Source organism: Pantherophis guttatus, chromosome 1, assembly GCF_059756535.1.
Source record: "Pantherophis guttatus breed Tessera chromosome 1, ASM5975653v1, whole genome shotgun sequence".
Classification (NCBI taxonomy): domain Eukaryota; kingdom Metazoa; phylum Chordata; class Lepidosauria; order Squamata; family Colubridae; genus Pantherophis; species Pantherophis guttatus.
In genome coordinates this window covers 244,885,099-244,898,154 of record NC_142063.1, presented here as the reverse complement: position 1 = coordinate 244,898,154, position 13,056 = coordinate 244,885,099, and the positions used below count along the sequence as shown (strand labels likewise).

Here is a 13,056-nt window from a genome sequence, read left to right as displayed (position 1 = left end):
AAAAGATAATGCTATTTGATAAATCATAGGAAGCTGAGGAAAATACAACTGGTCTCAAACTGGCCTAGTCTGCATACTTTTTAGACTGAAATATAGAAGTTTGCTTCATGGATTCCATGTAGAAAAGACTACACATTCAATTTGACCTCATATGGATTTTTATCTCTCTGAACATAACTTTGACTCACAAAATTTATTTGATCTCCTTTTGACGGTGAGCAGATTGGAAAATCAGATTCATATGCCAGTTCTGATTTTTGTGGGGGGAAATAAGTCTACAATTCATTCAAGCATCTCCTTGCACATAAACTCTAATACAAGTGATTAGAAATACAGAAACTGAATTAAAATCGTCATATTCGTGAATGCCATTTTCTTGGCAAAAATGTACTAAATAAATTCAATCTATATATCCATCAGAAATCAAAGACAACTTCTTGTACTAACCTACATATATAGTATATAGACATAAATTACTAATAGTATGACAAAAATTGATGCCAGTGTAGCCATGCATTGGTCAGTGAAAAAATAAATACAAATAAAGAGTAAATTATGTTCTCCTCAAATCTAGTTACAAAAACCTTCTAATTTGTAATGCTATTAGCTGCCTGAAACATTTTAATTCTTTCCCCTGAAACCTCAAAAATAGCTGTGGGTGTATAGTGTCATTTCCAGAGTAAATGCTGATCAACATTTTGAGTGATTAATTTTAATAATGCTGATTCACATTTTTGTTCTAAATAAAATGGCTGTTTTGCCAGAAGAGAACCTCAGAGTTCTACTTCCCCCCCCAACAGATGCTAGAATGAAAGCTATTATTTAAAATGTCATTAGTTCAAATTTTATTTCTAAATGTGTCACATATTATTGAGAAGATCTTTATTAGGCCATGAGAATGAAAAGATTTTCTGCTGTTCCTTCCCAGAAAGTGACAGATTCACAAATATGTTGATCCTCCATTAATACATATATTAAATCCTTTTAAAATCAGTCTAAGTTAATGACAACCACATCTTATGCCAGAGATTTCTATAAATTAATTATATGTTATATAATGAAATGTGCTTTTTTATTCCGAATCTACTGCTAATCAATTTCATCAGTTACACTTTAGTTCTGTTTATAAAAAAAGATTTTAAGTTACAGAATTTAGTGTTGACATCCTTACTATTATAAATCTCTGTAATATTTCCTCTGCTCAAACCTTAGCTGATTCCTCATAACCTAAGCACTCCTTGGTTTGAACTTGGATGACAAATTACCTATTAACCTCAGGGCTGCAAGAAGTCAAAAGAAAAAAAAAGATATCCCAGAAGATAACAAAGAAAACTGCATCTGTATTATCACCAAGAAAACCTATATGTACCTTTTTACTTAGGTGATTATTTTCCTAAATGTCATGTCACTTTAATTTTTTCTCAAAATTAAAATGAAGCAAACTCCTAATCATTTTCTCTAGTTATTTGTGGAATACATGACAAGCTCAACCATGCATCTTTTTTTTTTTTTACTATAGCAGCCAGAAATCCAGTGTTTTTGACATCAAAAATTTATATAAAAGGCTTTATAAGTACAAGGTTTATAATTGCAAGTAACTAAAGAACCTGGGGTTTTCAACATGAATCTGAACTTTTCGTTATTTAGGGACACAATTAATAGGACTGTGTAACATGTCAAGTTGAATCAATTAAAATATTTAGTTGACTTTTACGGATATCTATATATACATTTATCAATTAATTCTTTTCAAAGTAAAATGTCAACTCAACCTTTTGCTTTGAATCTCAGACTCAAAAATCAGACTGTGACTGATTCACATCCTCTAGCATTTAAAATTGACTTATTGCATGTGTGGGTCCTGCTATATTATGCATTCCTATGATACTTTATTGAATTTGTAATCATTTAAATCGATATCATGGACAGTTATGTGATTCTTACTTTTTCATAGCTTCAAACAATAAATAGTACATGATGAACAGATGAACTATTTTTATTTGAATGCTTAGGAAACCCCTTTTTCGGCACAAATTATTATAAAACAAAAAGATAGACGTAGTTTTAGAATATACTTGTAATGTATTTATGTTTCTAGGACACAGTAGCTCAGAAATTGAGAATTACAGGAGAAATAATATAAGAAGGGAAAATGATATGAAAACATAAGGTTGGGGATGGATTTTAAGTAACCAGGATTCCAAATGTAGCTTACTTAAATATATACTAATTACCCTATTTGAAAATAGATGCTACCTGGATACCTGGCCCATTTTCCTGCTTTTAAGTAAGGATGCTCTTTTATATGACAGTATGTATGTATGCATGTGTGTATTCCATTTCTATGGATCTTCACTCAAATATAATCCTGGGCAGTTTAAAGTAATTAAAATCAATATAACAAGTTAAAAGGTCTTCACTTCATTAGTTTATAGAGCTTCTACACTAGAGACAAAACATGTGTGGAGCAAAGGTGATAAGCAACATGATTTAGGAAGAGTCTACTTCAGTGGTGAAATCTAAATTTTTTACTACTGGTTCTGTGGGCATGGCTTGGTGGGCATGGCAGGGGAAGGATACTACAAAATCTCCATTCCCTCCCTACTCCTGGGGGAAGGATATTGCAAAATCTCCATCCCACCCCACCTCACTCTGGGGCCAGCCAGAGGTGGTATTTGCTGGTTCTCCGAACTACTCAAAATTTCCGCTACCGGTTCTCCGAACTACTCAAAATGTCCACTACCGGTTCTCCAGAACCTGTCAGAACCTGCTGGATTTCACCTCTGGTCTACTTGTGTCTAAATCATCTTTCATGCATATTTTAAAATTTCCAAGAATAATGTTTTTCAATCTCAATCATCAATTTCTTTGGTTGTTGGAGCAGCATTATACATATTCATTTATTTACTATACTACATTAAGAAAAAAAAGAATGTATTTTTAATTGGTGCCAACTTCCTAAGTAAGCAAATATTTCCTTTTTCCTTGAAGTGAGTTCCACTGCACTCTTCTAGATTATTTTTTATTTCCTAGTTTATTCTATAGCCCCGTATCTCCTTGTACAGGAAGTCCTCACTTAGAGACTATAGTTGGAACTGGCAAATTGGTTGCTAAGTGATATGGTTGCTAAATAATGGAAATAAAAGTATTTCCATTGAACCAGCACTGAAACCAAATTCTACCTGCACAGTTTGAAAATATTAACAAACCAATCCTATACATATCTAATCAGCAGTAAGTCCTACCACATTCAGTGAAATTCATTTCGCCTCAGATTGTGGTGAATATTTTTTTTTGTTAATACTTGAAAATATTTGGTGTTTTTTTGTTAAGACAGCAATTTATAAAATTTTGTGATATAAAGCAATAATAAGATAAAAATATAAATGGATGTGAATTCAGGAGATTACAAAAAAATTATGTGAAGTGAAAGCACTGGTTTTTTTTCATAAAAGAATTATATCAGCTCCTTCAAACATTAGGTGAATTATCTGAGCAAATAAATCAACCATGAAAATTATGAAAAACTACCAGTCTTGTAATGATATGCATATAAGTCTCCCCAGAAACTTGAATTCCTACCATTAAGATTTTGGAATGGCATTCTTTTCTTTCTCATTTTTCCCTGTGGCTTTATCATGAAGTTGGGTTTTCCTCTTCCCACTTGGTAGGTCAGGGTTATTAGTATAAACATAATCTCAACAACAGTACGTGAACGTTCAGATTAAGCTTTGAAACAGCCTCATAACAGGATGTTCAGCCTACAGTATAACTACATTTTTGTCTCCTAAAATGGGGTTATGCTGAGTTGTGTTGTTTTTAATTAAGAAAAGAACGTTTCCTGTTTAAGATGTCTTCTCCTGCAATCATATTTGAACCCCGAGGTTCATCATTCATATGATGATTCATACCTATGATCAACATTCCAGTGACAAAAGATATTTCTTTACAAGGTAAAGAGTAAATCTAAATTACTTACTATTCAACATCACCAAGTCTCCAGTGGAAGGATAATGCAATCTATCTGCAAAGTCCTGACAATACCAGACAAGCAACTCCTGGCCAGGAGGAATAGGCTTGATGGTATAGAAATAGATGTTCATGCCGTTCTGACATGCAGCCAAGTTCTGCTCCTGAACGGAGTGGGCCGGATTCACATAACGCATCCAATTGCTTTTTTCTTCATTAAACCCATCAATGAAATGGAGAAATTCACCACCAGAATAGATCTACAGGAAAGGAAGGATATATATTTATGGAATATAGAAACGACAAAGCCCTAATGATAGTTTAAAAAATTATTTATTTAAAAAAATCCTCTTCCCATATATATAAGATTATCACAAATATAGGAAACAAAATACCCTGAACAATATTTGGTCCAAATTAAATGCTTTTTTATCCTTTTGTAATTATTGCTTAGTTTTGTTGTGGAGTTTTCAATTAAACTCTGTAATCATTCAATGTTTCCAATTTAAAATGCTACCTAAATCTGGTCAAAAAAGTATTCACTTAAAGTTGATATCTCTGTAGAGATGCTACGAGTCACTGTTGCAAAGGCATATTTTTCTTATCTTTTCTGCCTTTTTCTTTGTGACTTCCCATCACCACAGATTTAAGAAACACCAAATTTATTCAGATACACCCCCCCACAAGTCCTAAAATAGCACCAGATCATATTTAGAAGGCAACCCTTTTGTACAAAAACTGGGTGGGGTAAACTGAATTATAATACGGTGGTAGGTGTATAACTGAAAGGAAATCTGGAGGCAAGTCTGATCTAATTGTTAAGTGAAATGTTTTCTTCTTTAAATAAGAATGTTTAGGAAAATTTAATTCTACAGCAGGTGGCAGAACAAATAATGGGACTTGAGGCATGCTTCTTTTCAAAGTGTCTCTGAGATTACAAAAATGAGCAAAGAAAGCTCCTGTTGAAACTTAAGACATACACTGAATAACTGTTGCTCTCTGAAGTAATTATTTGAAAGTTACAACTGGGTGGGGGGGAAGGTTGTTAACTGGAACCAAAAAGGGTTTTATGTATTTCCATTGAGAAATACTTCACTCTTTTTTGTCTTGTTCCCATGGGCTTTGGGCAAATGGCAAGTATATACTTCTGGTTTCATTTTTACCTCAACTGTTAGATCTGAGGTAAATTAATCAGGTGATTTCCAGAAGGACACTCAGTTGAAATGTCATGGCTAAGAAAGGATTTGAGTTTGGGTTTGTACATGTCAAAATGTCAAAACTGCTCTAAATCTTTGTGTGCTTCTTTTACAGGCATTTTTGTTTGAATGCTATTTGATGTAAGAATATACTGATAAGTCATTAAAAAAAAAACCAAAGTAGCAACAAAGCCGGCCTTTTAACACACACAGTAAACACCAGAATCACTTTCTTACTTCCTGTCATTTGAGGCTGAGGAAATACATGTGGCCTCATCAAAGAAGCCTGAGAGATTTTGCGGTGTTTTTGTTATGAGAAAGATGGAACAAAGACTCAAGAATTATGCTCTCTCTCGCTCTCTCTCAAAAAAAAAGCTTGTTAGCTCCGATTTGCAAACTTCCAGGAACTCAGGAGTTCCAGTGATATGCACCAACGTTACAGGGAAGACCTCATTTTTCAAATTTAAAAGAAAGGTCTTCCAGTCACATTCCAAAGCTAACATAATTTATTGTATGCTTCATCACTACACACATGCTGTGCCGTGAGACTGCTGTAAAACTTTATTCTGCTGCCTCATCTAATCGTCATGAATCAAACAAGGTTAAAATGTGCTGAGTCATACTGCCACAATTACAAGAAATGACATCACCTTGGTGCTTGCACAACATATTCGTTCTTTTTCTTTCTAAAAGGTATCAATTTTAGGGAACCCAAATGAGATATTTCTGTTCCTGCCAGACATGTCTTTTCACATGACATGCTGGAAATTATCTTCCAGTTTCCTTTGCATCTACAGGGCTGTTTTCAGGCACCGAGGAAAGAACCTTTTCTAAGAATCCCAGGCACTGTGAATCAGAAGATTCAACCCCAGTACTTATCAAGATTTTTCAAAATGCAAGTACTGTAATGTGTGTAACGTGTGTGATGTTAGCTGTGTCACATCCTGTTAGGTAGTCAGAATTCTTTTCCATGAGTTGAATAATTGCAAAACTCAACTGCAAGTTTTCCTAATCTGTTTCCCTGCAGATGTGTCAGACTAATTGTCCATTGTTGCCAGCCAAAATGGATCAAAGAAATTGGAATCTGATATATATAGACCCAGGTTGTCCTCTTCCCTAACAATTAACCTGAAGAGGAACATGTTTATTTTTCTTCCATGATGAGAATTTGAAAAATAATCAATATAAAGATTCGACTAAGAAAATCAATTATATCTAGACTGATGACACATTTGCCTTATTGAACAACTAAAAGTGAATGAGAACAAATGGCCAAAACAGATGTTTCTACTCTGTCTTCCAAATGGATAACTTACATAGGAAAGCAAAGACATGGCCTTAAATTGCAAGCTTCCATCTCTGTTATTCTGTTTTTGTAATGCAATATTGCAATGAAGATAGCAGTCACTGAGGCACACCCACAGTTGATCATTTTTTGCTGAATCCTGAGCTAGATATCTTATGCATACCTGTACCATAATAAAACTTAGGCAAGATGAAATCTCACAGCTTCAATTCTTCATTTGAGAAACAAAATTGATTCTTCCCATATGGTTGCTGTAAGAGAACACACAATTAATATCATAAAGGATTTTTTCCCCTAGTGCTATGCTAATTAGATATCCAGTTTGGTCTAGTGGTTAAGGTACTAGGCTAGAAACTAGGAGGTGTATTAGGTATGTTCCCTGCCTTGATTTATCAAAAATTAATAAAGGCAGGGTGTAAATAAATAATGAACACAGTATTCCTCTCTATATAAGGGATTAAGATATAATTGAAATTGGGGAAGAAAAAGTCAATGATACAATGTATCATGTCCAAGTAACAAAGTCTTCTTCCTTCCAAATCTCATACTTTATGACAAAATTAGTTCATTTTATCTCATCCAATATTGATACTTCAGGATTAGGGTGCAAGAAATTTATTTAGCTTAAATTATTGGATGGTGGTAAGGTGGGAGTAGGATGCATGGTCTCTTAGTTTCTAGCCTGGTGCCTTGACCACTAGACCAAACTGGATCTCTAATTAGCATAGCATTAGAAAAAAACAAAATCCTATATCATATTAATTGTGTATTCTCTTACAGCAACCATATGGGAAGAATCACTTTTGTTTCTCAAATGAAGAATTGAAGCTGTGAGATTTCATCTTGCCTAAGTTTTATTATGGTACAAGGTATGCATAAGACATACAGGATTCAGCAAAAAACGATCAACTAGCAAAAATACTCATAATATCAACAACCTAGTTTTTTTTTTTTAAAAAAAATCTTTTTCACATACTTGCCTTATAAAATAACTAATCAAAAAGATTTGTTCTCTTCATTTTGTTAGTTAACACTGTAGTAACTCAGTTACTATAAGCGCTAATTTAAGTATTTATCTTAAATTCCCTCCATCCTGTGAGCAAAAGGAATAGTATCACATTTGTGAAATTAATATCCTGATTTTGGCAGCAACCATCACATTTTAGAGGAGGATGTCTGAGAGAAACTGCTCTCTAATATGTATCCCAATTTTAATCTTTCCTCCTGAAAGTTGGTGGATCGGAGTAACCAAGATGCAAATGTTCTATTCTCCTAAGAATGGGACTATAGCCACATGATTAATAAATAGGACTATACTAATTCATCAATTTAGCTCATGCAGTTCAAATAATGACAATATTTGTTTCACCTATACAGGGGTGAAATCTACTTACCTTTCCAACCGATTCAGAAGTGCACATGCCGCACGGACCCTCTCCGCATGCGCAAACCCTTCTGCGCATGCGCAGAGGGTAAAAAACTAGTTACTTCCTGGTTAAAACCAGGAAGTAACAATGACTGGGCGGGTGGGTGGAGCCTCGCATCACCATCGCTACCAGTTCTCCAAACTACCAGCCGCCATCGCTACTGGTTCGGCTGAACCAATCCGAACCGGGATCATTTCACCCCTGCACCTATAACACCGTTAATATTTTGTAATACTTTATATAAAGTTATTTTCCTTGCTTACCCTCCAGAAATATTTTCTATTTGCATCCTTAGGAACGCTGTCACTGGTATAGATTTCACCAACCAATGGTCCAAAGCGTGTTCCTTTGGGGATAATATCTTTGCTAATAACTCCAATAACCTGAAAGAAAAGGAGTTGAATTATGTTAAGAATAAATGCATTGAAAAATGCATAGTTTAAAACAATACACTGGTATAAAATACTGTGATTCAAAAAGCAATTATACATATTGTTTGCCTATTCACTGTCTTACTATGAACCACATATGTTCCCTTCTTCTGTATTTAGAATAACACATTTCAGCAATGACTTGACACTTATTGTTGTAGAACGAAGTACTTAAAATATGAATAATATTCATAATATTTAACTTGCTCTGTTTTTGTGGAAATATTTAGATATAGCTGTATAGGATTTAATTTAGTTGTAATTCATATCACATTACAATAAATTCACTTTGAAAAATGCACCATAAAGCCAGTTTGGTCCAGCAGCTTAGAACAGTGATGGCAAACCTTTTAGGCACTGAGTGCCCAAACTGCGCACGTATATGCCCAAACTGAAAGGTGAGTGCACGCACGCAAATGTGTGGACATGCAGGGACATGCACGCGCACAGAGACCCGAAGACCAGCTGGCCAGTGGGAGGTGGGGCATCCCAACACCGGCAGCACAGCAAGAGGTGAGATCTTTTTCTTTTGTGAGCTTCTGTTTTGTCGTTTGCAGGGAAACAGAAGCTCACAAAAGAAACGCCACAGAGATCTGACCTGGGGCGATGGTGCACATGCCAGCAGAGAGGGCTCTGAGTGCCACCATAGGTTCGCTTGCCACAGGTTCGCTATCACGGGGCTAGAAACTGAGAAACCGTGAGTTCTAGTTCTTGCTTAATGACTGCTTGGAATTACGATGTTGTGTCCTGACTTCAGGGAGGGGGAGAACCTTCATGCAATTGGCCAGATAAATGTGGACAGCACATGGCATTTGGAGAGGGGCTTCCAGAGGAGTTGGGCAGGAATACACATATTATGAAAGCCACATTTTGGGAACAATAAATTTACAGTTAGGCTTGTAGAGGTTGTCCTCAACTTACAACCATCCATTTAGTGATTGCTCGAAGTAACAGTAGCACTGAAAAAAATGACTTATGAATGTTTTTCACACTTACAACTGTTGCAGCATCCCCACAGTCATCTGGTCAAAATTCAGTTGTTAAGTGAAGCATGCAGTCATTAAATGAATCCTGCTCCCCCCATTGACTTTACTTGCTGGGTTGCAAAGGGTGTTCGCATGACCCCATGTTGCTGCAGCTGTCATAAATACATGCCAAGCATCCAAATTCTGATCATGTGACTGTGGGGATGCGGTGATAGTCTTGAATGTGTAAGTCACTTTTTTTCAGTGCTGTGGTGACTTCGAATGGTTGCTAAATGGATGCTTGTAAGTTGAGACTATTTGTACCTTACTAGCTTACATTAGAATCATTGTATTTTATTATCCTACTCAGGGAGACAGTTGTATGTTATAATCTGAAACAGTACTTATTAAGGGACAACCACTTATAAAATCTCTCATATGCTTCTTGTGGATTTAACCAAGGACCCACAGCTTTACAGTGTAAAATATATTGGCTGTACAAGTTCCTCTTTGCCACTAATTATATCATGGACTATTTGAGTATCTCGTTACATACTGGGGATTTCCTCCCTTCCTCTTGCCTCCTCCACTAAGTCCGCTAAATTTTAATTTGCTTTGAATATTATATAAACAGAAGAGTAACTTTGTAAACCAGGAACCATGAATAAGGACTTTTTGAAACTGATGTCTGTAACTTAAATGGAAAGTGGGGGATGAAAAGAAATCGTTTGTTCCACAGACTTAGTAAACATTCATGTTCAAGCTAATGAGTCATGTTATTCTCACACTATTGACTAGTTTCATTATACCTAATAAAATAATAAAAGGATATAACTGCATTATGGATCCATTGCACTTAACTTTGAAAATAAGGGTAATCATTAAATCAAAACACCACAGTACCTCCTTCCTTTTCTCGAGTTTATATACAGTATATTGTAGAACTTCATTAATATCTAGTATAATATTACTTGCATTTAAGAGGGGAAGGATTATTGATTCAAGTTAGGCTATGAGTGAGATTTTACTTTTATTCCCATCATTATAAGTAAGCTGTTGGACAGCATTACTTGGTCTGTTCTGTGGCTGTTTGGATGCTTTAGGGGTAGGGAATTTGTGGTGGGTGGGGGTGTGTTGGGGATTATTATGTGTGTTGGACCTGGTCTTTGGGCGTTAAGTGAATTTTGTTGTATGGGTATACTGTGTGTACACGTACAATAACAATAAAGTTATTATTATATTATAAACATCTGATTTTTGCTGTCCATCTTTTAGAAGAAACGCATATTAGCATTCCATCTATGTACTATCCAGAAGATTTTTAAAAATGTACCCTGTTTTCCCCAAAATAAGACATCCCCTGATAATAAGCCCAGTTGGGCTTTTGAGCACACGGCAATAAGGCCAAGCACTTATTTCAGGGTTCAAAAAAATATAAGACAAGGTCTTATTTTTGGGGAAACATGGTATCTGCTAGTGGGATCTACAATGAACACTTCTGATTCGATCAAATTTTGTCAGTCCTGAATAGAGCAGTTTCTCAGTACTGAAATAATGAAAATTAAATGCTCTATCTAGTATAAGATTCTAGAGACTAAGAGAGAAAAAAGGTTGAACACAGCCAATTTTCTCATCACTACAGCTTCATCTCTTGACCAGTTTGCAGGATTTTTTTTTTTTTTTAGAAAACAGTAGGTTCCACAGCGTGAAAAAGTTTGAAATCCCATACTATACCAAATAAAGCTTTCCATGACTACTCTCAAAGATTCCTAGGAGTTGCAGTTTTCTAATGTGTTGAAACTTCACAGAAAACTACAATTTCCAGTATTATTTGTAGCATAAAGGAATGGATGCTAAACTAGGTTAAATCTGCAAGAGGAAGAAAAAAATACTGACAAAGTAGTAGCACAAATACCTAAGATTTGGCTTGGTATGAATTTTTTTGATGACTCTGAAGCAATTCTTGACATTTCCCCCTAAACTTTAACAAATTCAAACCAGTTGTGTATCTTTTAAAAACAAGTAGAAACAAATAGGGACATGCCTAATGGCAGTGTTTATTTTTACCACTCTTAAGCATTTTTCATAGAGGTGAAAAAGGCAGATGTTCTTCTGGCTTTCCCCCATCTGACTTAATTTACATTCTGTTACAGTTTCAAGAGAAGTTTATAGCCAGTATCTGGATTATACTGAAGTTTGGCTGTTTTTGCTTTTCATAGTTATAAGAGATGCACTCTCCCTTACATTTTAATTTAAACATATGTTGAAGTTTTCAAAGAGTCTAATAATCATTATGATTTGGCATTTGTCAAATGAAAACAATTGGGGGATTTTTGTACAATAATTCAAAGCATGCCCAAACAATATTTTGAGCAAGGTCTTTAGAAAGAATTTAGTATGATATATTAGATATCCTCATTAAGTGTGTGTGTGTGTGTGTGTGTGTGTCTGTGTATGGATGGGCTGGGTAAATGTGGAAGGGGAGTGAGATGGGTTTGTTTAATGATATAAGGGATGCAAACAACAGAGGGGAATGTTTGCAATATTTAATCAAGCTGTAGCATAATATTTGTTAATTCCTGTGATTTCATTTGGCTAAGTTTCATATTCAGATAATGGTTAAGAAAAATTACACAGAGTTCCCAGGTATTTTTTAAACACTGCATGAAAGTTTTACAGTTTGCAAGTTACTATTAGAAGAGAAAAGGGGAGAATGAGAGAGCAAAACTGGCACATGCTGCTTGCTATTGTCCATTATAATTAACAACTTTCAAGTCTTTGTTGGAACATTAAATTTCTGTAAAAACTGCCATATTAGTCTGTATCAGAAAAACAAAACATAGCCTTCTGGCACCTTAAAAAATAAATGGATGCCAAAGTTTTCATATACACCTCCTTAGATGCATGAAGTATCATCCTGAATAAATTACAGCTATTATCAAGCATTGGATACACTGGAAGAATCACATTCTTTGAGGAGGAAAAGATAAGTGCAATCAGGGTTGAGAATATATGCACCGGAATTGCAGTTGTTTAGGCTTCCCCATACATATAACTAGCCTTTGTTGAATTAATATCTTCCATAGAAAGGATCTTAGTGGCTATTTTCTTAGTGTTAGTTACGTTTACATTTATTCTAAAGAGCATATTAATTTTCTGAATGTGTGAATGAGATACTAAGCTAAGTTACCAATAATTATTTATTGTAGAATGGTTGCACAAAAGTTATATTTTCAGGATTTAACTATAATGTCCCCAGATAATGTGATATATTACGGAGAAACTCTATAGAAATCCAGCTTTGAGCCACAAACAAAGAAATAGAGTTTCATTATACTTTCATAAAGAAGATGTATCATTATGAACTGGTAACATAGCATTTTTTAAAAATGACCATAATATTAAAATATACACAACTTTAAAAAATACAACTACAAATCAAAAAGGAATGTAAATTAAGCCTTGTTGAATTTTGAAAGACACAAAGTGATGTTTCAGATTTGTCCACTAGGTGTCCTTAAGCACATCTGCTTTGGAATAATGCTGTCCCAACACTACAAATTCTCCACTAACTAATGGGAATGGCAGCAGAACTTCTGAACAGTAAAAAAACATCCTTGACAAAGAAACTGTGATGACAAAGGAATGTAATGCTTTAAAAATAGGAAAGGAATAGGAAAGTTTCTTCAGAAAACTGAATAGGAAAGGTGCTAAGATAAATACAATTGTTAGACAGACTCCCCCCCCAAGTTGTAACAATTA

General features: G+C 34.9%; 1 protein-coding gene across 4 annotated transcripts in view; it reads right to left on the bottom strand.

Moving 5' to 3' along the window:
• Positions 1–13,056, bottom strand: part of PRDM1 (PR/SET domain 1) — a 116,652-nt gene that overhangs the window by 8,641 nt on the left and 94,955 nt on the right. For all 4 annotated transcript variants that reach the window (XM_087882609.1, XM_087882610.1, XM_034409089.3 and 1 more), the window contains 2 exons: positions 8,162–8,281; positions 3,980–4,229 (listed from right to left, as the gene is read on the bottom strand). In XM_087882609.1, the coding sequence (XP_087738735.1) occupies positions 3,980–4,229; positions 8,162–8,281 (370 nt within the window). The remainder of the gene's footprint in view (positions 1–3,979; positions 4,230–8,161; positions 8,282–13,056) is intronic.